Raw genomic sequence first — 26,470 nt, forward strand, 5'->3', positions numbered from 1 at the left:
CAAAATGTGGAACATCTCAAAGGTTCTGAATTCTTATCGAATGCACTGTATATGTGTATGGTACCTGTTCAATATCCTGGATATGGATAGATATCCTGATAGATATCCTGGATATGGATAGATATCCTGATAGATATCCTGGAAATGGTTAGATATCCTGATAGATATCCTGGAAATGGTTAGATATCCTGATAGATATCCTGGATATGGTTAGATATCCTGATAGATATCCTGGATATGGTTAGATATCCTGATATCCTGGATATGGTTATATATCCTGATAGATATCCTGGATATGGTTAGATATCCTGATAGATATCCTGGATATGGTTAGATATCCTGGATATGGTTAGATGTCCTGATAGATATCCTGGATATGGTTAGATATCCTGATATCCTGGATATGGTTAGATATCCTGATAGATATCCTGGATATGGTTAGATATCCTGATAGATATCCTGGATATGGTTAGATATCCTGATAGATATCCTGGATATGGTTATATATCCTGATAGATATCCTGGATATGGTTAGATATCCTGATAGATATCCTGGATATGGTTAGATATCCTGATAGATATCCTGGATATGGTTAGATATCCTGATAGATATCCTGGATATGGTTAGATATCCTAGATATTGGGGGCATCCTGGGATGTGCTTTCATATGTTATTGCCGTAAGAGTGAGTTAGCAGGTCAAATCACAGGGGCTCCCTGTTAATTCAGTTATTTTTATGCTAAAGGACGAATTATGAATCTACAGCCATCAATATACTTTTGTCCTGAATATCTAAAGTGCCTATCGTCAGGTACTTACATTTATTGTATTTTGTCATGTTTGATGACAAAATACCCAGTCTGATATTGACATGCAAGGGAATCTACAGCAGTGGCGGCCCCTCAAAGGATGAAGGGGAGGACCATCCTCTGTGAATTTCATAAAAATAGAAATTGTAAAACATTTAAAGTTATCATTTTTTAGATAAAACTATATTAAAATATATTCACGTCACCAAATAATTGATTAAAACACACGGTTTTGCAATAAAGGTTAACAGTAGCCTCCGCAGCACTCTGTAGGGTAGCACCATGGTGTAGCTGGAGGACAGCTAGCTTCCGTCCTCCTCTGGGTACATTGACTTCAATACAAAACCTAGGAGGCTCATGGTTCTCACCCTCTTCTATAGACTTACACAGTAATTATGACAACTTCCGGAGGAGATCCTCTAACCTCTCAGAGCTCTGACCGCATGAACTGACATGTTGTCCACCCAATCAAAAGTAGCAGACAATAAATCTTATACTGAAAGCATAAGCTACAGCTAGCTAGCACTGCAGTGCATGAAATGTGGTGAGTAGTTGACTCAAAGAGAGAGAAAGACAATAGTTGAACAGTTTCAAACTAATTAATTTCTTCCAAAATAAAGGAGAAGCAAGAGAGAGACAGATTTCATCATTTGTTTTCAGTTTCACTTACTTAGCTAGGAAATGCTGCTAGCTAGTTTAGCCTACTGAAACACCCTGCTCAAACAGAGGGATGCTATGTTAGCTAGCTGGCTATAACAGAGGGATGCTATGTTAGCTAGCTGGCTATAACAGAGGGATGCTATGTTAGCTAGCTGGCTATAACAGAGGGATGCTATGTTAGCTAGCTGGCTATAACAAAGGGATGGTATGTTAGCTAGCTGGCTATGACTATCCAACACAACACTGGAACTCTTCCAAGTCAAGGTAAGCTTTAGGTTTGACTAATTTATTGCCACCGTGGGCCGCTGGTGTAACTGCTAAACTGCTTACTGACTGTACACTGTAACACTACTGCATGATTATAGCGGGTTTACTAACGCGTTAGTTCTATTAGCTATGTTGACTAGGATGTTACTTTAGCTAATATGGTGACAACGATGTAGGGTGTGTGTAGTGGTTATATGCTTTGACTTGGAAAGTTTTTTTTTTTGCCTGGTCACATACAGCTGATTTGTTGTGCATTTAAGTCCACAAACTAAGGTTAAAAGGTGAGAGGAGGAGAGCGAATAGATGTGAGAAGGAATACCACGTGGCTGCTATGAAAGTGAACTGTGTTTACGTGGTATCATGGGAGTATTCATTCCGCCTTTTCCGTTGAAAAATGTTTCTTAAACGGAAGCAAACGGAACGAAAAAGGGATAATAACATACCTGAATTTGTCCAATACAACTCTCATTTGCAACTGTTGGACCAATGATTACACCCTAGATAAGATAAGCTAGATGCAGGCCAGAGTGTGCAAGGCGCTATTGAATGTGTCACTGTCTGTCCATGTGTCACCGCCTGTCACCTCAAATCTGTATCTCGACCTCTGTGCACCTACATTGTAAACTTTCATTCATAGGCTAGGTTGTAGAAACCTCATGATGGGCGTAGGGGGAACATTTGAGTATCACCTAGTATCCTAAACCTAACACTGTTACATTGAACTGGGTGAATGGAATGTGAATGACAGCCAATAGGCTGTGATAGAAATAAGGCTGTGATCATCAAATCCTTCCTCATCCTAATAAACAGCACCGACTGCCACTGATCTACAGCCATCACCATCGTCGAGCCTAATGCACATCTAATGTTTCGTCTTTTGCCGATTGTCGCAGATTCAACTACAGATCACCTGGGACCGTTGGTCCCTTCTTATCTTTATCACACAACGCAAGAGAGCGTAAAGATCACATCTATGAACACGCAGTCCTTGTCGATGGATGTGCTTTTTACTGACGAACTCGTCAGTCCTTGTCGATGGATGTGCTTTTTACCGGCTTCCTCTCAGCTAAAAACAAGAAGAACGTGATCATCAACACTGGACAATCGAGGAGTGGAAAAAAAAACAGCCTTGTCCGCCGAATCCCGGTTCCTGTTTGCGTCATGCGGATGACAGAGTCAGGATTTGATGTAAGCAACATGAATCCATGGCCCCATGTTGCCTGGTGTCAACGGTACAGATTGGTGGCAGAGGTGTAACGGTGTGGGGAACGTTTTCCTGGCACTGGTTAGGCTCTGTAATATCAAGGTGTTCAACGTTTCCGTGCCCCAAAGAATTGTACTGTACCGGAGGGAAAGAGGGGTCCGACCTGGTACGAGAGATTTTAGTCAGCAAACTCAATGTATTTATGTTGGACAACTGTTCAATCAATTACATTTATTTTATAAAGCCCTTTTTTACATCAGCAGTTGTCCCAAAGTGTTTATACAGAGAGAGATGAAACAGCAGGTCAGGGACCAGTTAACACGTCTGGTAAACAGGTCAGGGACCAGTTAACACGTCTGGTAAACAGGTCAGGGACCAGTTAACACGTCTGGTAAACAGGACAGGGTCCAGCTAACACGTCTGGTAAACAGGACAGGGTCCAGCTACTCCACTAAACAGGACAGGGTTCCAGCTACTCCACTAAACAGGACAGGGTTCCAGCTACTCCACTAAACAGGACAGGGATCCAGCTACTCCACTAAACAGGACAGGGATCCAGCTACTCCACTAAACAGGACGGGGATCCAGCTACTCCACTAAACAGGACAGGGATCCAGCTACTCCACTAAACAGGTCAGGGATCCAGCTACTCCACTAAACAGGACAGGGATCCAGCTACTCCACTAAACAGGACAGGGATCCAGCTACTCCACTAAACAGGACAGGGATCCAGCTACTCCACTAAACAGGACAGGGATCCAGCTACTCCACTAAACAGGACAGGGATCCAGCTACTCCACTAAACAGGACAGGGATCCAGCTACTCCACTAAACAGGACAGGGATCCAGCTACTCCACTAAACAGGACAGGGATCCAGCTACTCCACTAAACAGGACAGGGATCCAGCTACTCCACTAAACAGGACAGGGATCCAGCTACTCCACTAAACAGGACAGGGATCCAGCTACTCCACTAAACAGGACAGGGATCCAGCTACTCCACTAAACAGGACAGGGTTCCAGCTACTCCACTAAACAGGACAGGGATCCAGCTACTCCACTAAACAGGACAGGGATCCAGCTACTCCACTAAACAGGACAGGGATCCAGCTACTCCACTAAACAGGACAGGGATCCAGCTACTCCACTAAACAGGACAGGGATCCAGCTACTCCACTAAACAGGACAGGGATCCAGCTACTCCACTAAACAGGACAGGGATCCAGCTACTCCACTAAACAGGACAGGGATCCAGCTACTCCACTAAACAGGACAGGGATCCAGCTACTCCACTAAACAGGACAGGGATCCAGCTACTCCACTAAACAGGACAGGGTTCCAGCTACTCCACTCTCTGTTGAGTAGTTATGTTATGGACCATAAGCATTTGAAGTTCATCATTTTGGAAAAGCACCCCTCCAGACCTCACTACTGTACATCACATATGTGATAATGGCATCTATCCCATATTGAAGACTCATTCATTTATTTTTTCACCTTTATTTAACCAGGTAGGCTAGTTGAGAACACAAGTTCTCATTTGCAAATAGAGGACCGTTTCAAATATGTAGTCAGCAAACTCAATTGGTTAATGCCGTACAACTACTCCACTATCGATGTTATGTAATATAATCGTCTTTATTGTACCATTTTCTAAACGCACCGCTGCAAACCTATTTACATAACATTGAGTCGTAAACATGGGATAAATGTGGGGGAAATTACAGGATAGTTTCAAATAGGTAGTCAGCAAACTCTATGATTTAAGTACAACTACACCACGATCTATGTTCTACAGCGTGGATGGGTTGACCGAGGATTTTGCGTTTGCAGGATAGGTTGACTGCAGTGATAAATCCTGTATGGAGATGCACCGTTGCAGACTCATCCATGAAAGAGGCAGTCTGTCTTCAGGAAAATCCGTCCCCTTTTAAAGTCGTGCAGAATCCCACGAGTCAGTTTCACCTCTCCCTGACTCCTCCCTCTCTCTCTCTCTGCTCGGCATCCCCCTCTCTCTCTCTCTCTCTGCTCCGCATCTCTCTCTCTCTCTCTCTGCTCCGCATCCCCCTCTCTCTCTCTCTCTCTCTCTCTCAGTTGTATACTGTACAGCTGGCAATTTACAGCCCAGAGGAGTGAAAGTCGTAATTGCCTATAAACTGTCCTCTAAACCGAATGCTTCTATGGCATAAATCAAGACGAAACACTTTTTTTTTTTTAATATTTGGATATATTTTGTCGACTTTTGAAAACGTTAGAGGGAATATAATTTAGTAGATTAGAGTCCACCCCTGGAACTCTCTAAAACCGTTATAAACTTTAAAGGCTGGACACTTTGTAACAGGTAAGTGCAAGCATTTTTTTTTTGGGGTTGGGGGGAAAAAAGCCATCTGCAATGATGTGGTACTTGCTAAGATAAATCTCCTCATCCTACCTTTCCAAATAATACATGTAATATCTAACTAACTTCTTGGAAAAAATGTTATATGTTCAGATTTGTCCCAAAAGCTGCTCCCATTATCAGTCTGCCCTCTGTCCTCTGTCCTGTCTGTCCTCTCTGTCCTGTCTGTCCTCTGTCCTGTCTGTCCTCTCTGTCCTGTCTGTCCTCTGTCCTGTCTGTCCTCTCTGTCCTCTGTCCTGTCTGTCCTGTCTGTCCTCTATCCTGTCTGTCCTGTCCTGTCTGTCCTCTCTGTCCTGTCTGTCCTCTCTGTCCTCTCTGTCCTCTATCCTCTCTGTCCAGTCTGTCCTCTATGTCCTGTCTGTCCTCTATCCTGTCTGTCCAGTCTGTCCTCTCTGTCCTGTCTGTCCAGTCTGTCCTCTATGTCCTGTCTGTCCTCTATCCTGTCTGTCCAGTCTGTCCTCTCTGTCCTGTCTGTCCAGTCTGTCCTCTATGTCCTGTCTGTCCTCTATCCTGTCTGTCCAGTCTGTCCTCTCTGTCCTGTCTGTCCAGTCTGTCCTCTATGTCCTGTCTGTCCTCTATCCTGTCTGTCCAGTCTGTCCTGTCTGTCCAGTCTGTCCTCTATGTCCTGTCTGTCCCTGTCTGTCCTCTGTCCTGTCTGTCCTCTATCCTGTCTGTCCTGTCTGTCCTCTCTGTCCTGTCTGTCCTCTCTGTCCAGTCTGTCCAGTCTTGCCTCTCTGTCCTGTCTGTCCTGTCTGTCCTCTATCCTGTCTGTCCAGTCTGTCCTGTCTGTCCTGTCTGTCCTGTCTGTCCTGTCTGTCCTGTCTGTCCTCTATCCTGTCTGTCCAGTCTGTCCTCTCTGTCCAGCCTGTCCTGTCTGTCCTGTCTGTCCTCTCTGTCCAGTCTGTCCTGTCTTTCCAGTCTGTCCATTCTGTCCTCTCTGTCCTGTCCTCTCTGTCCTGTCCTGTCTGTCCTCTCTGTCCAGTCTGTCCTGTCTGTCCTCTCTGTCCAGTCTGTCCTCTGTCCTGTCTGTCCTCTCTGTCCTGTCTGTCCTCTCTGTCCTGTCTGTCCAGTCTGTCCTCTCTATCCTGTCTGTCCAGTCTGTCATCTCTATCCTGTCTGTCCAGTCTGTCCTGTCTCTAACACAGAACCATCCTACTAGTGCTCTAATGCTGATTATTGGATGAACTACAGTAGTCTTTTCTTCAGTGACTGAGGACATTGTCTCATATTAAACTGCTATTTGCCTGTAAAGTGAGGTAAGATAACCCTGATAATTTATAGTAAAGTAGTAATCCTGTAGTTTTCATGGCCTTATGTCATCCTTGTCCTGGTCGGGAGAGAGAGAGAGTTCAAATTCCTGATTTTTCTTACAAGAGCTATTGCCTGTCACTCACCGCCTGCTGTGACCAGCAGTAGGCTACACTGAAAACGGAATACGGAATACTGTGGAATGCTCTAATGAAGGAAGGAAATATATAGCTGTGGAATTTCTTTCTCTGTCTCTCTCTCTCTCTGTCTCTCTCTGTCTCTCTCTGTGTGGCTCTCTCTCTGTCTCTCTCTCTCTCTCTCTGTGTCTCTCTCTCTCTCTCTCTCTCTCTCTCTCTCTCTCTCTCTCTCTCTCTCTCTCTCTCTCTCTCTCTCTCTCTCTCTCTCTCTCTCTCTCTCTCTCTCTCTCTCTCTCTCTCTCTCTCTCTCTCTCTGTGTCTCTCAGTCAGTCAGTAAACATAGGCAGGAATTTGAATTGCTTTCGCAGGAGTTCAGTTCTTCTAGTCTGTCTGTTTCAGATTATTTCCAGGATGTTTATTTAAGGAGGAATTTAATCAGATTCCTATTGACCCCTTGTAGTTTTAGTAACAGTATCTGCATGGTGCTCCCTTAAGAGGGATAGAGAGGTACTTATGGGTTCAAAATGACACGTGAAAGACCAGAAACCCACATATTGCTTAACGTCAATAACCATAGACCTGAGCGTGACTTTGACGATGGGTACATTTTAAAACTCTTAAAACTGAATTCCATCAGCATCTGGTATTCATTTCTTTAATTTTCAGACGTTATTCATTTGTAGAGCGTTCTCTTCTCTGGTATTAGACTACATCCCACTTCTCCCTCTCCACAGTTAGCCTGGTTGCCATCTGTCTTCTGCTATTACGTTCTGTCTGTGCTAAATGAGGAGAGGAATGTTAGATAAAAGCATTAGTACCCAGACTTCTCCACAGTCTCTCAATCAGATTATTATTTCCAAAACACACTGTATGGTTGTGTTTAAGTGATGCTATTGGTATTCGAGTCCCAGCAGAACTACGCAGGACTCTACAGTCCCAACAGAACTACGCAGGACTCTACAGTCCCAACAGAACTACGCAGGACTCTACAGTCCCAACAGAACTACGCAGGACTCTACAGTCCCAGCAGAACTACGCAGGACTCTACAGTCCCAATAGAACTACACAGGACTCTACCGTCCCAATAGAACTACATAGGACTCTACAGTCCCAACAGAACTACACAGGACTCTACAGTCCCAAGTCCCTGCCTGGCCTGGCATGTTGTGGCTGTAGATGATAGATGAATGAAGGTGACTGCCTGGCCTGGCATGTTGTGGCTGTAGATGATATATGTAACACTATGCAAAATCAAATCAAATCAAATGTTATTGGTCACATACACATGGTTAGCAGACGTTATTGAGTGTAGCAAAATGCTTTTGCTTCTAGATCTGACAGTGCAGCAGTAACTAACAGGTAATATCTAACAAATTCCACAACAAAACCTAATACACACAATCTAGTAAGGGAATTCACCGTATTCCTAGCGTTATGATCTCAGAAACCCAGAACTAAAGTCTTGCATAGTTGCGTCAGATTCTCCATTTATGTCACATAGTCTGTTGAGTTTTTCATTTTATTGTGCTCTGTTGCAAAACCATTGCAAAACGTTTCGCTACAGTGTGCGGCCTGAATACACCCCAGGTCAGGCAGGTCAGAGTCGAAACACCAAACTCTGCAGACTCCATAAGAACAGCTGGCTGCTTAATGTACTTTTGGCAAAGATCACATTGTCACACCACACCAACTGGTTTCAATCAGTCATTCATCCTAATACAATCTGTATGCACACATTATAATCGACGTTGTGTTTATGTTATAGTAAAGATCGGTGGTTTTCCATCGGTGGTTTTCCATCGGTGGTTTTCCATCGGTGGTTTTCCATCGGTGGTTTCCATCGGTGGTTGCTTGCTGTGGTTGTCCATCGGTGGTTTTCTCACCCTCGCTGGTTTTTACCATCGGTTCTGTGGTTGTCCATCGGTCAACAGTTTACTGTTTTCCATCACAGTGGTTGTCCATATCGGTGGTTGTCCATCGGTTCTGCTTGTTTTCCAAAGATCTTTACCTCTCTGGTGGTATCACGGAGGAAAGATTTTACCTCTCTGGTTCTCGGCCTCAGGTTGTCCATCGGAGGAAAGATCTTTACCTGGTTCTGTCCATCGGAGGAAAGATCTTTACCTCTGGTTCTGCTTGGCCTCATCAGTGGTTGTCCATCACGGTCTTTCCATCGGTGGTTCTGCTTGGCCTGATATAATTGTAAACGATCTTTACCTCTCTGGTTCAACAGCTGGTTTCAATCACAGTGTTGGAGCGAAAAGATCTTTATTTGCTCTCTGACCCTCCGGTTCAGCTTCCTCAGGAAGTCACTGAGAAAGATCTTTACCTCTCTGGTTCTGGTTCTGCTGCGGCCTCAGATATCACGGAGGAAAGATCTTTACATCTCTGGTTCTGCTTGGCCTCAGATATCACGGAGGAAAGATCTTTACCTCTGGTTCTGCTTGGCCTCAGATATCACGGAGGAAAGATCTTTACCTCTGGTTCTGCTTGGCCTCAGATATCACGGAGGAAAGATCTTTACCTCTGGTTCTGCTTGGCCTCAGATATCACGGAGGAAAGATCTTTACCTCTCTGGTTCTGCTTGGCCTCAGATATCACGGAGGAAAGATCTTTACCTCTGGTTCTGCTTGGCCTCAGATATCACCTCTCTGGAGGAAAGATCTTTCTCTGGTTCTGCTTGGCCTCAGATATCACTCTCTGGTTCTGCTTGGCCTCAGATATCACGGAGGAAAGATCTTTACCTCTCTGGTTCTGCTTGGCCTCAGATATCACTGAGGAAAGATCTTTACCTCTGGTTCTGCTTGGCCTCAGATATCACTGAAGAAAGATCTTTACCTCTCTGGTTCTGCTTGGCCTCAGATATCACGGAGATAAAGATCTTTACCTCTGGTTCTGCTTGGCCTCAGATATCACGGAGGAAAGATCTTTACCTCTGGTTCTGCTTGGCCTCAGATATCACGGAGGAAAGATCTTTACCTCTCTGGTTCTGCTTGGCCTCAGATATCACGGAGGAAAGATCTTTACCTCTGGTTCTGCTTGGCCTCAGATATCACGGAGGAAAGATCTTTACCTCTCTGGTTCTGCTTGGCCTCAGATATCACGGAGGAAAGATCTTTACCTCTCTGGTTCTGCTTGGCCTCAGATATCACGGAGGAAAGATCTTTACCTCTGGTTCTGCTTGGCCTCAGTTATCACGGAGGAAAGATCTTTACCTCTCTGGTTCTGCTTGGCCTCAGACACCACTGAGGAAAGATCTTTACCTCTCTGGTTCTGCTTGGCCTCAGATATCACTGGAGGAAAGATCTTTACCTCTCTGGTTCTGCTTGGCCTCAGATATCACGGAGGAAAGATCTTTACCTCTGGTTCTGCTTGGCCTCTCTGGTTCTGGTTCTGCTGGCCTCAGATATCACTGAGACACCACACTGAGGAAAGATCTTTACCTCTCTGGTTCTGCTGCTGGCCTAAGCACTGAGACAAAGTTCTTATAAAAATAATCTCTCTGATTTCAGGTCTTCATTGTTGCCTGGTGATCTTTTGCATTACAATCTGTAAAGTGTGCTGGTTTATTTGGGTTATTTTGTTTTTGACTAGGATCTTTGAGTTGAGAGCAGTTAGTTCCTTGTTGTCTACATCCCTTTCCTGTCAGGTGACCTGTCACCAGTTTAAACTTCCTGACATTGGCCGTGTTCCAGAGCATCAAACCCCATCATACATTGTTGGTAAATGAGGACTGACTGACCTACAAATAATCATGAGTAGTTATATATGATGCAAGGTGATTTGTAGATCAGTCAGTTGCAACTCACCTGTCAAACATCCCCCACCTGACCTCTGACCCTCAAACTCACCTCTCCTGTCTATGCCCCTACAGGTTTGAGAGATGAAAACCTCAAGATGGTGGCAGCGATTTTCCATCATCAGCTTCCTGTTAGAGGTGTGGCTTCCTGCCTGGATCATGGCCCAGACAACGCCCCCTACCCAGGGCACCACCTCCCCCAAACCACAGAACGAGCGGCTGCAGTTCCGTCTGGTTGGGTACCCCCGAAAGCACAACGAGGGGCGCATCGAGGTCTTCTACAAGGGAGAGTGGGGGACCATCTGTGACGACGACTTCTCTCTGTCCAACGCCAACGTCCTCTGTCGTCAGCTGGGATTCGTCTCCGCTACGGGTTGGACACACAGCGCCAAGTACGGCAAGGGCCAAGGTGAGCTACAACAACCGTCATAGAGCAGCTATTCCATATTTTACCATTCTTAAGCATGAAGGATGGACACATCACGCCAGGTTATAGCAAGGGTCACGATCAGTAATAGAACTGTTAGATAGCGCCTAAAAGCCCTACAACGTGGAGCAGCCATTAGGAAACCATTCATCAGTAGAGAACTCAAACGCAACAGGATACAGTGGTTTACAATGAACACGCACAGTCCATTATTCTCTACGTTGTGTTACAGTTGACCGATGGTGACGTGATTTCTTTATTCTCTATGCAGGGAAGATCTGGCTGGATAATGTTCAGTGTAATGGAGGAGAGAAGAGTATTGACCTGTGTAAATCTCGGGTTGGGGCAACAGTGACTGCACACACGATGAGGACGCTGGAGTCATCTGCAAGGATGAGAGGCTTCCTGGGTTTGTCGACTCCAACGTCATCGATGTAAGGCATTACCATGGGTTAGCAGGGTTGGGGGTCAATCCCAGTCAATTCAGGAAGTTCACTGGAGACCCAATTTCGAATTCTATTCTATCTTTTGAATAAAGAACATGTTGAATTAGAATTGGCTTTACCCATAGGACTCTGGTCAACAGTAGTGTTCTATATAGGGAATAGGACTCTGGTCAACAGTAGTGCACTATATAGGGAATAGGACTCTGGTCAACATTAGTGCACTATATAGGGAATAGGGCCCTGGTCAACAGTAGTGCACTATATAGGGAATAGGGTTCTATAGGACTCTGGTCAACAGTAGTGTTCTATGTAGGGAATAGGGTTCTATAGGACTCTGGTCAACAGTAGGGCACTATATAGGGAATAGGGTTCTATAGGACTCTGGTCAACAGTAGTGTTCTATGTAGGGAATAGGGTTCTATAGGACTCTGGTCAACAGTAGGGCACTATATAGGGAATAGGGTTCCATAGGACTCTGGTCAACCGTAGTGTTCTATATAGGGAATAGGGTTCCATAGGACTCTGGTCAACAGTAGTGCACTATATAGGGAATAGGGTTCCATAGGACTCTGGTCAACAGTAGTGCACAATATAGGGAATAGGACTCTGGTCAACAGTAGGGCACTATATAGGGAATAGGACTCTATAGGGGCCTGGTCACTATATAGGGAATAGGGCTAGGACTCTGGTCAACAGTAGGGCACTATATAGGGAATAGGGCTCTGGTCTCTGGTCAGTAGGGCACTATATAGGGAATAGGGTTCTATAGGACTCTGGTCAACAGTAGGGCACTATATAGGGAATAGGACTCTATAGGACTCTGGTCAACAGTAGGGCACTATATAGGGAATAGGGCTCTATAGGACTCTGGTCAACAGTAGGGCACTATATAGGGAATAGGGCTCTATAGGACTCTGGTCAACAGTAGGGCACTATATAGGGAATAGGGTTCCATAGGACTCTGGTCAACAGTAGTGCACTATATAGGGAATAGGGTTCCATAGGACTCTGGTCAACAGTAGTGCACTATATAGGGAATAGGACCCTGGTCAACAGTAGTGCACTATGTAGGGAATAGGACTCTATAGGGGCCTGGTCAACAGTAGTGCACTATATAGGGAATAGGGCCCTGGTCAACAGTAGTGCACTATATAGGGAATAGGACCCTGGTCAACAGTAGTGCACTATGTAGGGAATAGGACTCTGGTCAACAGTAGTGCACTATATAGGGAATAGGACTCTGGTCAACAGTAGTGTTCTATATAGGGAATAGGACTCTGGTCAACAGTAGTGCACTATATAGGGAATAGGACTCTGGTCAACAGTAGTGTTCTATATAGGAATAGGACTCTGGTCAACAGTAGTGTTCTATATAGGGAATAGGACTCTGGTCAACAGTAGTGCACTATGTAGGGAATAGGGTTCCATAGGACTCTGGTCAACAGTAGTGTACTATATAGGGAATAGGGCTCTATAGGGCCCTGGTCAACAGTAGGGCACTATATAGGAATAGGACTCTGGTCAACAGTAGTGCACTATATAGGGAATAGGACTCTGGTCAACAGTAGTGTACTATATAGGGAATAGGGCCCTGGTCAACACTAGTGCACTATATAGGGAATAGGGCCCTGGTCAACAGTAGTGTACTATATAGGGAATAGGGCCCTGGTCAACAGTAGTGTACTATATAGGGAATAGGGTCCTGGTCAACAGTAGTGTTCTATATAGGAATAGGGCCCTGGTCAACAGTAGTACACTATATAGGGAATAGGACGCTGGTCTATAGCAGTGCACTATATAGGAATAGGGCTCTGGTCTATTGTAGTGCACTATATAGGAATAGGGCCCTGGTCTAAAGTAGTGTACTATATAGGGAATAGGGCCCTGGTCTAAAGTAGTGTACTATATAGGGAATAGAATGCCATTTGGGATACAGTTAAATGTACTGCTCCTCTGTCACCAGTCTGCTGCTGATGTCTGTCTGGGTTTATACACTCTGCATAGGTTACTGAACTGAACATAACAGGAACTAGGACTGCAGGTGAAAATGACATGCTGCTGATTTCCTATTGGGTGCTTTGGTGATGCTCTATAGAGCCCTATGCTAGAGTTTACACTCTCATAGATCATTCCCTACGTCATAACATGGCCGTGTCATTAGTTAACCACTGGTGATGACTGTCCAAACTGAGGAAGCACAGTTGTAGTGTTGAAAAGCACATAGGTGCCAGACAGCCACTCTTTTTCCATCTACCTTCTCTCTGTCTCTGTCTCTCTGTCTCTCTGTGTCTCTGTCTCTGTCTGTCTCTCTCTCTGTCACTCTGTCTCTCTCTCTCTCTCTCTCTCTCGCTGGCTCTCTGTCTCTCTCTCTCTTGCTCTCTGTCTCTCTGTCTCTCTCTCTCTGTCTCTCTGGCTCTCTCTGTCTCTCTGTGTCTCTCTCTCTGACTCTGACTCTCTGACTCTCTGACTCTCTCTCTCTCTTCCCTCTCTCTCTTTTATTGTTCAATACTTTAGACTTTTTGATAGTAAGGAGACATTTGTGACACAACCTTAAACTGGGGGCCTCCAGGACTCTGGGTTACTGTTCAGCCTTCTGATTGGATGGTTAGATCAGGAAGGAAATATGTCTTTAAAACTCCTTATTGGACAGTTTAAACTCTAAAGAAGAGCTTTCATAAGAGTTAGGCTTTCCTCCTTCTTTCTGCTTCACCTGCTCCTCCCCCCTCCTGCTCCTGCTCCTCCCCCCCTACCCTCCTGCTCCTCCCCCTCCTGCTCCTCCCCCCTACCCTCCTGCTCCTCCCTCCTGCTCCTCCCCCTACCCTCCTGCTCCTCCCCTCCCTCCTGCTCCTCCCCCTACCCTCCTGCTCCTCCCCCCTGCTCCTCCCCCTACCCTCCTCCCTCCTGCCCTCCTGCCCCCCCCTCCCCTTCCTGCTCCTCCCCCTCCCCTCCTGCTCCCCCCCCTCCCTCCTGCCCTCCCTCCCCCCTCCCCCTCCTGCTCCTCCCCCTCCTGCCCTCCCCCCCCCTCCTGCTCCTCCCCCTACCCTCCTGCTCCTCCCCCTCCTGCTCCCCCCCCCCTCCTGCTCCTCCCCCTCCCTGCTCCCCCCTCCCCCTCCTGCTCCTCCCCTCCTCCCCCTCCTCCCCCTCCTCCCCCCTCCTGCTCCTCCCCCTCCCCCCTGCTCCTGCCCTCCTCCCCCTCCTCCCCACCCCCTCCTGCTCCTCCTCCCCTCCCCTCCTCCCCCTCCTCCCCCTCCCCCTCCTGCTCCTCCCCTCCCCCCTACCCTCCCCTCCCTCCTGCTCCTCCCCTCCCCCTCCTGCTCCTCCCCTCCTCCCCCTCCTCCCACCACCCTCCTGCTCCTCCCCCCTCCTGCTCCTCCCCTCCCCCTCCTCCTCCCCTCCTGCTCCTCCCCTCCTCCCCCCTCCTCCCACCACCCTCCTGCTCCTCCCCCTCCCCTCCTGCTCCTCCCCTCCTCCCCCCTCCTCCCACCACCCTCCTGCTCCTCGCCCTCCTCCCACCACCCTCCTGCTCCTCCCCCTACCCTCCTGCTTCTCCCCCTCCTCCCCCTACCCACCTGCTACTCCCCTCCTCCCCCTACCCTCCTGCTTCTCCCCCCCTCCCCTCCCACCTGCTACCCACCTGCTCCTCCCCCTCCTCCCCCTACCCACTCCTGCTCCTCCCCTCCCCCTCCCCTGCTCCTCCCCCTCCTCCCCCTACCCACCTGCTCCTCCCCTCCTCCCCCTACCCTTCTGCTCCTCCCCTCCTCCCCTACCCTCCTCCACCTACCCACCTGCTCCTCCCCTCCTCCCCCTACCCTTCTGCTCCTCCCCTCCTCCCCTACCCTCCTGCTCCTCCCCTCTCCCTCCTCCCCTGCTCTCTGTGTTCCTGTGTCCAGTCTGGCGAACAGACAACAAACCAGGAGTTCAGCCAAGTCCTCTTCCACCCACTCAGTCTGACCTGACTCAATGCAGCGCAGCCTGGGAATGAAGAATCCACAGTTACAAACCAGTTACTATTACTGCCTTTAGTCAACCAGTTACTATTACTGCCTTTAGTCAACCAGTTACTATTACTGCCTTTATACAACCAGATACTATTACTGCCTTTAGTCAACCAGTTACTATTACTGCCTTTAGTCAACCAGTTACTATTACTGCCTTTAGTCAACCAGTTACTATTACTGCCTTTATACAACCAGATACTATTACTGCCTTTAGTCAACCAGTTACTATTACTGCCTTTATACAACCAGTTACTATTACTGCCTTTAGTCAACCAGTTACTATTACTGCCTTTATACAACCAGTTACTATTACTGCCTTTAGTCAACCAGTTACTATTACTGCCTTTAGTCAACCAGTTACTATTACTGCCTTTAGTCAACCAGTTACTATTACTGCCTTTAGTCAACCAGTTACTATTACTGCCTTTAATCAACCAGTTACTATTACTGCCTTTAGTCAACCAGTTACTAGTACTGCCTTTAGTCAACCAGTTACTAGTACTGCCTTTAGTCAACCAGTTACTATTACTGCCTCTAGTCAACCAGTTACTAGTACTGCCTTTAATAACAACCAGTTACTATTACTGCCTTTAGTCAACCAGTTACTAGTACTGCCTTTAATAACAACCAGTTACTAGTACTTCCTTTAATAACAACCAGTTACTATTACTGCCTTTATTCAACATATATCATAAACAACTGTTTAACATAAACACTCTCTGTTCTGTCATCCTCTGAAACCCGTCTGTCTCTCTGTACCTGGTCAATTGGTTTCTCTCTGCAATATAATAACAATCAATGACCAAGGGAACCGTAGAAACAGTTAATCAATGATTACACCACTGATGATTAAGACAGTATCAGACACTGAGAACATATGAAGCAATCCTATGATCCCATCCTATGATCCCAGCCTATGATCCCATCCTATGATCCAATCCTATGATCAGCCTATGATCCCAGCCTATGATCCCAGCCTATGATCCAGCCTATGATCCCATCCTATGATCCCATCCTATGATCCCATCCTATGATCCCATCCTATGATCCCAGCCTATGATCCCATCTATGATCCCATCCTATGATCCAATCCTATGATCCCATCCTATGATCCCATCCTATGATCCCAGCCTATGATCCCATCCTATGATCCCAGCCTATGATCCCATCCTATGATCCCATCCTATGATCCCAGCCTATGATCCCAGCCTATGATCCCAGCCTATGATCCCAGCCTATGATCCCATCCTATAATCCCAGCCTATGATCCCAGCCTATGATCCCAGCCTATGATCCCATCCTATGATCCAATCCTATGATCCCAGCCTATGATCCCAGCCTATGATCCCAGCCTATGATCCCAGCCTATGATCCCAGCCTATGATCCCAGCCTATGATCCAATCCTATGATCCCAGCCTATGATCCCAGCCTATGATCCCAGCCTATGATCCCAGCCTATGATCAATCCTATGATCCCAGCCTATGATCCCAGCCTATGATCCCATCCTATGATCCAATCCTATGATCCCAGCCTATGATCCCAGCCTATGATCCAATCCTATGATCCCAGCCTATGATCCCAGCCTATGATCCAATCCTATGATCCCAGCCTATGATCCCAGCCTATGATCCCAGCCTATGATCCCAGCCTATGATCCCAGCCTATGATCCCAGCCTATGATCCCAGCCTATGATCCCAGCACATGATCCAATCCTATGATCCAATCCCTATGATCCCAGCCTATGATCCAATCCTATGATCCCAGCCTATGATCCCATCCTCCTATGATCCCAGCCTATGATCCCAGCCTATGATCCCAGCCTATGATCCAATCCTATGATCCCAGCCTATGATCCCAGCCTATGATCCCACCCTATGATCCCATCCTATGATCCCAGCCTATGATCCCAGCCTATGATCCCAGCCTATGATCCCAGCCTATGATCCCAGCCTATGATCCCAGCCTATGATCCAATCCTATGATCCCAGCCTATGATCCCAGCCTATGATCCCATCCTATGATCCCAGCCTATGATCCCAGCCTTTGATCCCAGCCTATGATCCCAGCCTATGATCCCAGCACATGATCCAATCCTATGATCCCATCCTATGATCCCAGCCTATGATCCCAGCCTATGATCCCATCCTATGATCCCATCCTATGATCCCAGCCTATGATCCCATCCTATGATCCCAGCCTGCAGCAGAACACAGCAGCCCCAGAACACACTGCTGCAACTAGGAAGCCTGTCTTCCACCTCCGAAGATTAACTGAGGCACAAATTATCATTTTAACATCTTTCTCTCTCGGGTTACTTTTTCCTTTGTCAATGTTTTACGTTTTATTTTAGCTTTATTTTACAAGGTTAGTCTCATTGAGATTAACAATCTCTTTTCCTGAGAGAGACCTGGCCAAAATACCAGTTTTAAACACAGAGCACTACAGTTTAAACCACACAGCACTACAGTTTAAACCACAGAGCACTACAGTTTAAACCACACAGCACTACAGTTTAACACGACAGTTTAAACCACACAGCACTACAGTTTAAACCACACAGCACTACAGTTTAAACCACACAGCTCTACAGTTTAAACCACACAGCTCTACAGTTTAACACTACAGTTTAAACCACACAGCACTACAGTTTAAACCACACAGCACTACAGCTAAACACTACAGTTTAAACCACACAGCACTACAGTTTAAACCACACAGCACTACAGCTAAACACTACAGTTTAAACCACAGCACTACAGTTTAAACCACACAGCACTACAGTTTAAACCACACAGCACTACAGTTTAACACGACAGTTTAAACCACACAGCACTACAGTTTAAACCACACAGCACTACAGTTTAAACCACACAGCACTACAGTTTAAACCACACAGCTCTACAGTTTAAACCACACAGCACTACAGTTTAAACCACACAGCACTACAGTTTAAACCACACAGCACTACAGTTTAAACCACACAGCACTACAGTTTAAACCACACAGCTCTACAGTTTAAACCACACAGCTCTACAGTTTAAACCACACAGCACTACAGATTGAACCACACAGCACTACAGTTTAACACTACAGTTTAAACCACACAGCACTACAGTTTAAACCACACAGCTCTACAGTTTAAACCACACAGCTCTACAGTTTAAACCACACAGCACTACAGTTTAAACCACACAGCTCTACAGTTTAAACCACACAGCACTACAGTTTAACACTACAGTTTAAACCACACAGCACTACAGTTTAAACCACACAGCTCTACAGTTTAAACCACAGCTCTCCAGTTTAAACCACACAGCACTACAGTTTAAACCACACAGCACTACAGTTTAACACTACAGTTTAAACCACACAGCACTACAGTTTAAACCACACAGCACTACAGTTTAACACTACAGTTTAAACCACACAGCACTACAGTTTAACACGACAGTTTAAACCACACAGCACTACAGTTTAAACCACACAGCACTACAGCTAAACACTACAGTTTAAACCACACAGCACTACAGTTTAAACCACACAGCACTACAGTTTAACACGACAGTTTAAACCACACAGCACTACAGTTTAAACCACACAGCACTACAGTTTAAACCAAAGAGCACTACAGTTTAAACCACACAGCTCTACAGTTTAAACCACACAGTACTACAGTTTAAACCACACAGCTCTACAGTTTAAACCACACAGCTCTACAGTTTAAACCACACAGCTCTACAGTTTAAACCACACAGCTCTACAGTTTAAACCACACAGCACTACAGTTTAAACCACACAGCACTACAGTTTAAACCACACAGCACTACAGTTTAAACCAAAGAGCACTACAGTTTAAACCACACAGCTCTACAGTTTAAACCACACAGCACTACAGTTTAAACCACACAGCTCTACAGTTTAAACCACACAGCTCTACAGTTTAAACCACACAGTACTACAGTTTAAACCACACAGCTCTACAGTTTAAACCACACAGCACTACAGTTTAAACCACACAGCACTACAGCTAAACACTACAGTTTAAACCACACAGCACTACAGTTTAAACCACACAGCACTACAGTTTAACACGACAGTTTAAACCACACAGCACTACAGTTTAAACCAAAGAGCACTACAGTTTAAACCACACAGCTCTACAGTTTAAACCACACAGCACTACAGTTTAAACCACACAGCACTACAGTTTAAACCACACAGCACTACAGATTGAACCACACAGCTCTCCAGTTTAAACCACACAGCGCTACAGTTTAAACCACACAGCTCTACAGTTTAAACCACACAGCTCTACAGTTTAAACCACACAGTACTACAGTTTAAACCACACAGCTCTACAGTTTAAACCACACAGCACTACAGTTTAAACCACACAGCTCTCCAGTTTAAAACACACAGCACTACAGTTTAAACCACACAGCTCTACAGTTTAAACCACACAGCACTACAGTTTAAACCACACAGCTCTCCAGTTTAAAACACACATGTTCACATTGACCAGCCAGATGGTTTGGAAGAGTGTGGTGCAACTAGGAGTCAAAACATTGACAGCCCCCCCCACTTCATTATCCATTTAAGTGTTTAACCAAACTTTAAACGTTTTTGGGTATTTGGGTTCAGTTTCAAGCTTTGAGAATAATACTCCACGATACTTGTTGAGCACCATCATTCTGTGGGGCTTGATGGGATACTGTTACTTGTTGAACACCATCATTCTGTGGGGCTTGATGGGATACTGTTACTTGTTGAGCACCATCATTCTGTGGGGCTTGATGGGATACTGTTACTTGTTGAGCACCATCATTCTGTGGGGCTTGATGGGATACTGTTACTTGTTGAACACCATCATTCTGTGGGGCTTGATGGGATACTGTTACTTGTTGAACACCATCATTCTGTGGGGCTTGATGGGATCCTGTTACTTGTTGAACACCATCATTCTGTGGGGCTTGATGGGATACTGTTACTTGTTGAGCACCATCATTCTGTGGGGCTTGATGGGATACTGTTACTTGTTGAACACCATCATTCTGTGGGGCTTGATGGGATACTGTTACTTGTTGAACACCATCATTCTGTGGGGCTTGATGGGATACTGTTACTTGTTGAACACCATCATTCTGTGGGGCTTGATGGGATACTGTTACTTGTTGAACACCATCATTCTGTGGGGCTTGATGGGATACTGTTACTTGTCGAACACCATCATTCTGTGGGGCTTGATGGGATACTGTTACTTGTTGAGCACCATCATTCTGTGGGGCTTGATGGGATACTGCTACTTGTTGAGCACCATCATTCTGTGGGGCTTGATGGGATACTGTTACTTGTTGAGCACCATCATTCTGTGGGGCTTGATGGGATACTGTTACTTGTTGAACACCATCATTCTGTGGGGCTTGATGGGATACTGTTACTTGTTGAACACCATCATTCTGTGGGGCTTGATGGGATACTGTTACTTGTTGAACACCATCATTCTGTGGGGCTTGATGGGATACTGTTACTTGTTGAACACCATCATTCTGTGGGGCTTGATGGGATACTGTTACTTGTTGAACACCATCATTCTGTGGGGCTTGATGGGATACTGTTACTTGTTGAACACCATCATTCTGTGGGGCTTGATGGGATACTGTTACTTGTTGAACACCATCATTCTGTGGGGCTTGATGGGATACTGTTACTTGTTGAACACCATCATTCTGTGGGGCTTGATGGGATACTGTTACTTGTCGAACACCATCATTCTGTGGGGCTTGATGGGATACTGTTACTTGTTGAGCACCATCATTCTGTGGGGCTTGATGGGATACTGTTACTTGTTGAGCACCATCATTCTGTGGGGCTTGATGGGATACTGTTACTTGTCGAACACCATCATTCTGTGGGGCTTGATGGGATACTGTTACTTGTTGAGCACCATCATTCTGTGGGGCTTGATGGGATACTGTTACTTGTTGAGCACCATCATTCTGTGGGGCTTGATGGGATACTGTTACTTGTTGAGCACCATCATTCTGTGGGGCTTGATGGGATACTGTTACTTGTTGAACACCATCATTCTGTGGGGCTTGATGGTGTATGCGTGATCATCAATATCCATGATATTTACTGCGTTAGGTTCTTCGTCTTCATCTAGGTTTTCAGATTTACCCTGACATCTTTAACACTCCCGTCTAGCGATATGTCAGTTGTAGCTCCCCTGCTCTGCTCAGGTTTCTGTGTGATAGCCTAATGTAAGATATCATTTTATCTGTCAAACCAATATGACACTAACCACCACAATGTGACTCCCAAGCAGCCTGGGTTTCTGAACATCATGTTTGCTTCCCACAGTATAAATTAATTCTAAACATGCGATTAAAGCATACAACTGACAATATATTTGCATAGAGCAAAAATTAGGATCCTGTGAATTGGCACATAAATCACATATTATGACAGGTTTCCACCTGTTATGGCATCCACTCCGTGAAACGGCCATTGAATGGCGTTTTCTTTTCCGTCTATGCTGTGTCTGTGTGACATCAGTGACATCAGTGTGAAGACGTGTGTGTGTGTGTGGGGGAAGTGTTTCTTCATTGATGTCATTCACACCACGAGAAACTCTGATGGTCCACTTGACAGCACAAGCAGATCTGGCATCCGGCTACGTAACACTAGGACCGTACTGATCAGGAGAGATCACGTTGTGTTTCTGTCACAGAACGAGTCAGGACGGTAGATCTGGCTATCAGGCCTTACAAAGTTCTATTGCTCTGAGGGGGCGTCACATCGGGTCATAGGTGACACCACAGCACTCTGTATAACCCTGTATGAACTATGACCCCTGACCCCCTCGTTATAGGTGCAGGTGGATGAGAGCAAGGTGGAGGAAGTGGATCTGTATGACCCCTGACCCTTTGCTACAGGTTCAGGTGGAGGAGGTGTGTCTGCATGACCTGTATAACCTTGACCCATAACCTCTGAGACCACAGGAGGTTGGTGGCACCTTCATGTGGGGGAGGATGGGCTCATGTTAATGGCTGTAGTGGAATAAGGGGAATGGTATCAAATACATCAAACATGTGGTTTCCATGGTTTTCGTGGTTTCCATGGTTTCCCTGTGTTTGATGCCATTCCATTCGCTCCGTTTCAGATGTTATTATGAGTCCATCCTCCCCCATCAGCAACCTCCACTGTCTGAGACCTAACCTCTGACCTCTAACCCCCTTACAGGTGCAGGTGGATGAGGACAGGGTGGAGGAGGTGCGTCTGCGCTCGGTGGTGCCCACCAAAAGATGCCCGTCACCGAGGGCGTGGTAGAGATTAAGTACAAGGACGGCTGGGCCCAGATCTGTGATGTGGGGTGGACCCCACAAACACTGGGTCATCTGTGGTATGTTGGGGTTCCCCCCATGAGAGAAAGGTCAACAAGAACTTCTACAAGTAAGTCAGGGTAGAGGGATTCACTCATACCAGGGAATATATTCTAATATCTACATCGTAGGCTTAAATTGACGATATGGCAAATAGGAGTGACAATGTCGTCTGCTATTATCCCTCAGTCATTTTCCATCCAGATTGTCAGACCCCAGGTGGTTTGTCATTGTTGATAGACAACAACAAAATGTTTGCCTCTTTCACACTCACTTTACGGAGTTCAAAAGTACAATTCTTGTCTTCCATAATATGTTCAGATATACTTGGATGTGTAGTGTCAGCGTTTGTTGTTGTTGGCATGTCATCCCTAAGTTCGCTTATCTTGCCAATGAAATAATCATTAATAATATAGTTAAATAATAGTTAAATAATAATCATTAAAGTAGTTGGTATCAGTGGCTTTGTGATGAAGGAGCCATCTGATTCAATGAATGACGGAGCTGAGTTTGCCTTTTTTTTTTCTCCGAATTTCATTGAAGATGCTGCAAATCTTTTTACTATCATTCATTAAGTAATTTATCTTTGTTTCATAGTGTAGTTTCTTCATCTTTTTTTACTCAGTTTAGTCACCTGATTTCTCAATTTGATTTAAGGTCGCCCATCGGTTGTGCAGCCAGGCTTATGTGCCATTCCTTTAACCTTTACCCTTTACCCTCTCAACCATAAAATGTTTCAATTCCTCATCAATCCATGAGGATTTAACAGTTTTTACAGTCATTTTCTTAATGGGTGCGTGCTTATTATTAACTGGGATAAACTATTTCATAAATGTGTCAAGTGCAACTTCTGTTTGCTCCTCATTACAGACCAGCAAATATTCTTTACATCATCAACATAGGAATCACTACAAATCTTATTGTATGACCTCGTATACACTATATTAGGCCCAGCCTTTGGAGCTTTGGTTTTCCTTCATATGGCTACTATATTGTGATCACTACATTCTGTTTTTTCATATTGTTTTTAACTCGTTTTGTACATAATGTTGCTGCCCACCGTCTCTTATAACCAAAAAGAGCTTCTGGACATCAGAACTGCGATTACTCACCTCGAACTGGACAAAGATTTTTTCTTTAATGAGTCCGAAGCGAAGGAAATACTGCTTTGTAAAGACAAGTCCCAAATCACCGTCATCAGCATGAGGAAAAGATGGAGGGGAAGGAATTTGCCAACGGTACCTTGTATTATTGGCCAACATCATTGGAAAACAAACTGGACGATCTATGATTAAGACAATCCTACCAACGGGACATTCAAAACTGTAATATCTTATGTTTCACCGAGGCTGAGAACGACGACACGGATAATATGCAGCTGTCTCCATTTGGCAAATCTGACCAGAATTCCATCCTCCTGATTCCTGCTTACGAGCAAAAACTCAAGCAGGAAGTACCAGTGACTCGCTCAATATGGAAGTGGTCAGATGACTTTGATACTACGCTACAGGACTCTTTCGCTAGCACAGACTGGAATATGTTCAGGGATTCATCCAATGGCATTGAGGAGTATACCACCTCAGTCACCAGCTTCATCAAGAAGTGCATCGACGACGTCGTCTCCACAGTGACTGTACGTGCATTTCCAAACCAGAAGCCATGGATTACTGGCAACATCCTCATCAAGTTAAAGGGTAGAGCTGCCGCTTTCAAGGTGCGGGACACTAATCCGGATGCTTATAAGAAATCTCGCTATGCCCTCAGACGAACCATCAAATATTTTAAGTCTTTGTGTGTTTATTGGATAGAGAGAAATAGAAGTGAAATGTAAGAGAGTTCTGAAAGAGAAGTGGTTCGCTTTTCAAACCCTATGCTGGCAGCGGTACAGCTGTGTTTCATTGGCTTAGAACCCTAGACTTCCGCAGGCCACTTATTCACCATTGGCTAAAAGGCTGGAATATATTATTGCGTTGGAACTTTGAGATAAAATCAGACTAGCTGATAATATTAATGGTAGGCAACAGACAAGGAATGTTAATAACGTGTAATCGTTAATGCACCGCAGCGGAATAACAGAATGTTCTGGAACAGGGGATCTGACCGACTTATACAATATGAACGTTGTCGTGACTTTTTTCAACATTGTCCTGTTTTTAAATGTCCTTAGTCACTCTAGCGACTGATTGGGGGATTCTGGACTCTTGCCAGAAACTCAGGGAATGTTAAGAAGGAGTTGTTGAAAAGAAAAGTTTGACATCACAGGAAGTTGCTGATGGGGGAAGAACGGCTCATAATAATGGCTGGAATGGTATCGAATGGAATGGCAAGGAAACCATGTGTCTGATGTGTGTGATACCGTTCCACCTACTCCGCTCCAGTCATTAACACGGGCCCGTTGCTTGGTGGCACCCTAGGGGAGGACGGGCTCGTGTTAATGACTGGAGCGGAGTAGGTGGAACGGTATCACACACATCAAACACAAGGAAACCATGGAAACCATGTGTTTGATACCGTTCCACCCATTCCGTTCCAGTCATTAACACGAGCCCGTCCTTCCCAATGAAGGTACCACCAACCACTTGTGTTTGACTTTTACTGGCGTATTGCATTTACAAAAAAATATTAAGAAAATAATGCAAATACAATTAACTTTAATTTTGTAATAGCCAACAATTAAATCCCATCATCATATAACATAGTAATACATCAAAAACCATCCCACTCCTTCAGGCAAAGTTCAAATCTTAATACAAATGTTTATTTAGTTATTTTTAATTTAACCCTCATTTTACCAGGTAAGTTGACTGAGGACACATTCTCATTTACATTCTCATTGACCTGGGGAATAGTTACAGGGGAGAGGAGGGGGATGAATGAGCCAAATGTAAACTGGGGATTATTAGGTGACCGTGATGGTTTGAGGGCCAGATTGAGAATTTAGCCAGGACACCAGGGTTAACACCCCTACTCTTACAATAAGTGCCATGGGATCTTTAATGACCTCAGAGAGTCAGGACACCCGTTTAACGTCCCATCCGAAAGACTGCACCCTACACAGGGCAGTGTCCCCAATCACTGGCCTGGGGCATTGGGATATTCTTCTAGACCAGAGGAAAGAGTTCCTCCTACAGGCCCTTCAACACCACTTCCAGCAGCATCTGGTCTCCCATCCAGGGACCAACCAGGACCAACCCTGCTTAGCTCAGTGTTACAGAATATAAAGGTGTTATGGAATATAAAGGTGTTACAGAATATAAAGTTGTTACGGAATATAAAGGTGTTACGGAATATAAAGGTGTTACGGAATATAAAGGTGTTACGGAATATAAAGGTGTTACAGAATATTAAGGTGTTATGGAATATAAAGGTGTTACAGAATATTAAGGTGTTATGGAATATAAAGGTGTTATGGAATATAAAGGTGTTATGGAATAAAACGGTGTTATGAAATTTAAAGGGGTTAGGGAACATATGGACTCTGATTTTAAATGGTGGGCTGTGAGCCCTCCGGTTTCTTTTCCCAATATAACCCTTCTCCTCCAGATTGACGGCAGACAGACAGACAGAGATCGTCAGTCTGGGCCGTCCTCCATTAATAAGGTCGTCCTCCCATCCCGTGTCATCCTGTATGCAGGCACATGGTGTCTTATCTCTCAGTGGTGTATGACGACTGAGACTCTGCTCTCTCTGACTGA

The 26,470-nt window shown here is 45.3% G+C and overlaps 1 protein-coding gene across 1 annotated transcript in view; it reads left to right on the forward strand.

Annotated features, from left to right (window-relative positions):
- Positions 1-5,002: 5,002 nt before the first annotated feature.
- LOC112257198 (lysyl oxidase homolog 3B) overlaps positions 5,003-26,470 on the forward strand; it is a 32,079-nt gene continuing 10,611 nt past the window's right edge. Inside the window, 8 exon segments of the mRNA XM_042326219.1 lie at positions 5,003-5,281; positions 10,595-10,928; positions 11,218-11,280; positions 11,283-11,380; positions 22,636-22,681; positions 22,684-22,783; positions 22,785-22,809; positions 22,811-22,845. Coding sequence (XP_042182153.1) covers positions 10,604-10,928; positions 11,218-11,280; positions 11,283-11,380; positions 22,636-22,681; positions 22,684-22,783; positions 22,785-22,809; positions 22,811-22,845 — 692 coding nt within the window. The 5' untranslated portion in view covers positions 5,003-5,281; positions 10,595-10,603.

The sequence above is a fragment of the Oncorhynchus tshawytscha genome, linkage group LG08, assembly GCF_018296145.1.
Source record: "Oncorhynchus tshawytscha isolate Ot180627B linkage group LG08, Otsh_v2.0, whole genome shotgun sequence".
Classification (NCBI taxonomy): Eukaryota; Metazoa; Chordata; class Actinopteri; order Salmoniformes; family Salmonidae; genus Oncorhynchus; species Oncorhynchus tshawytscha.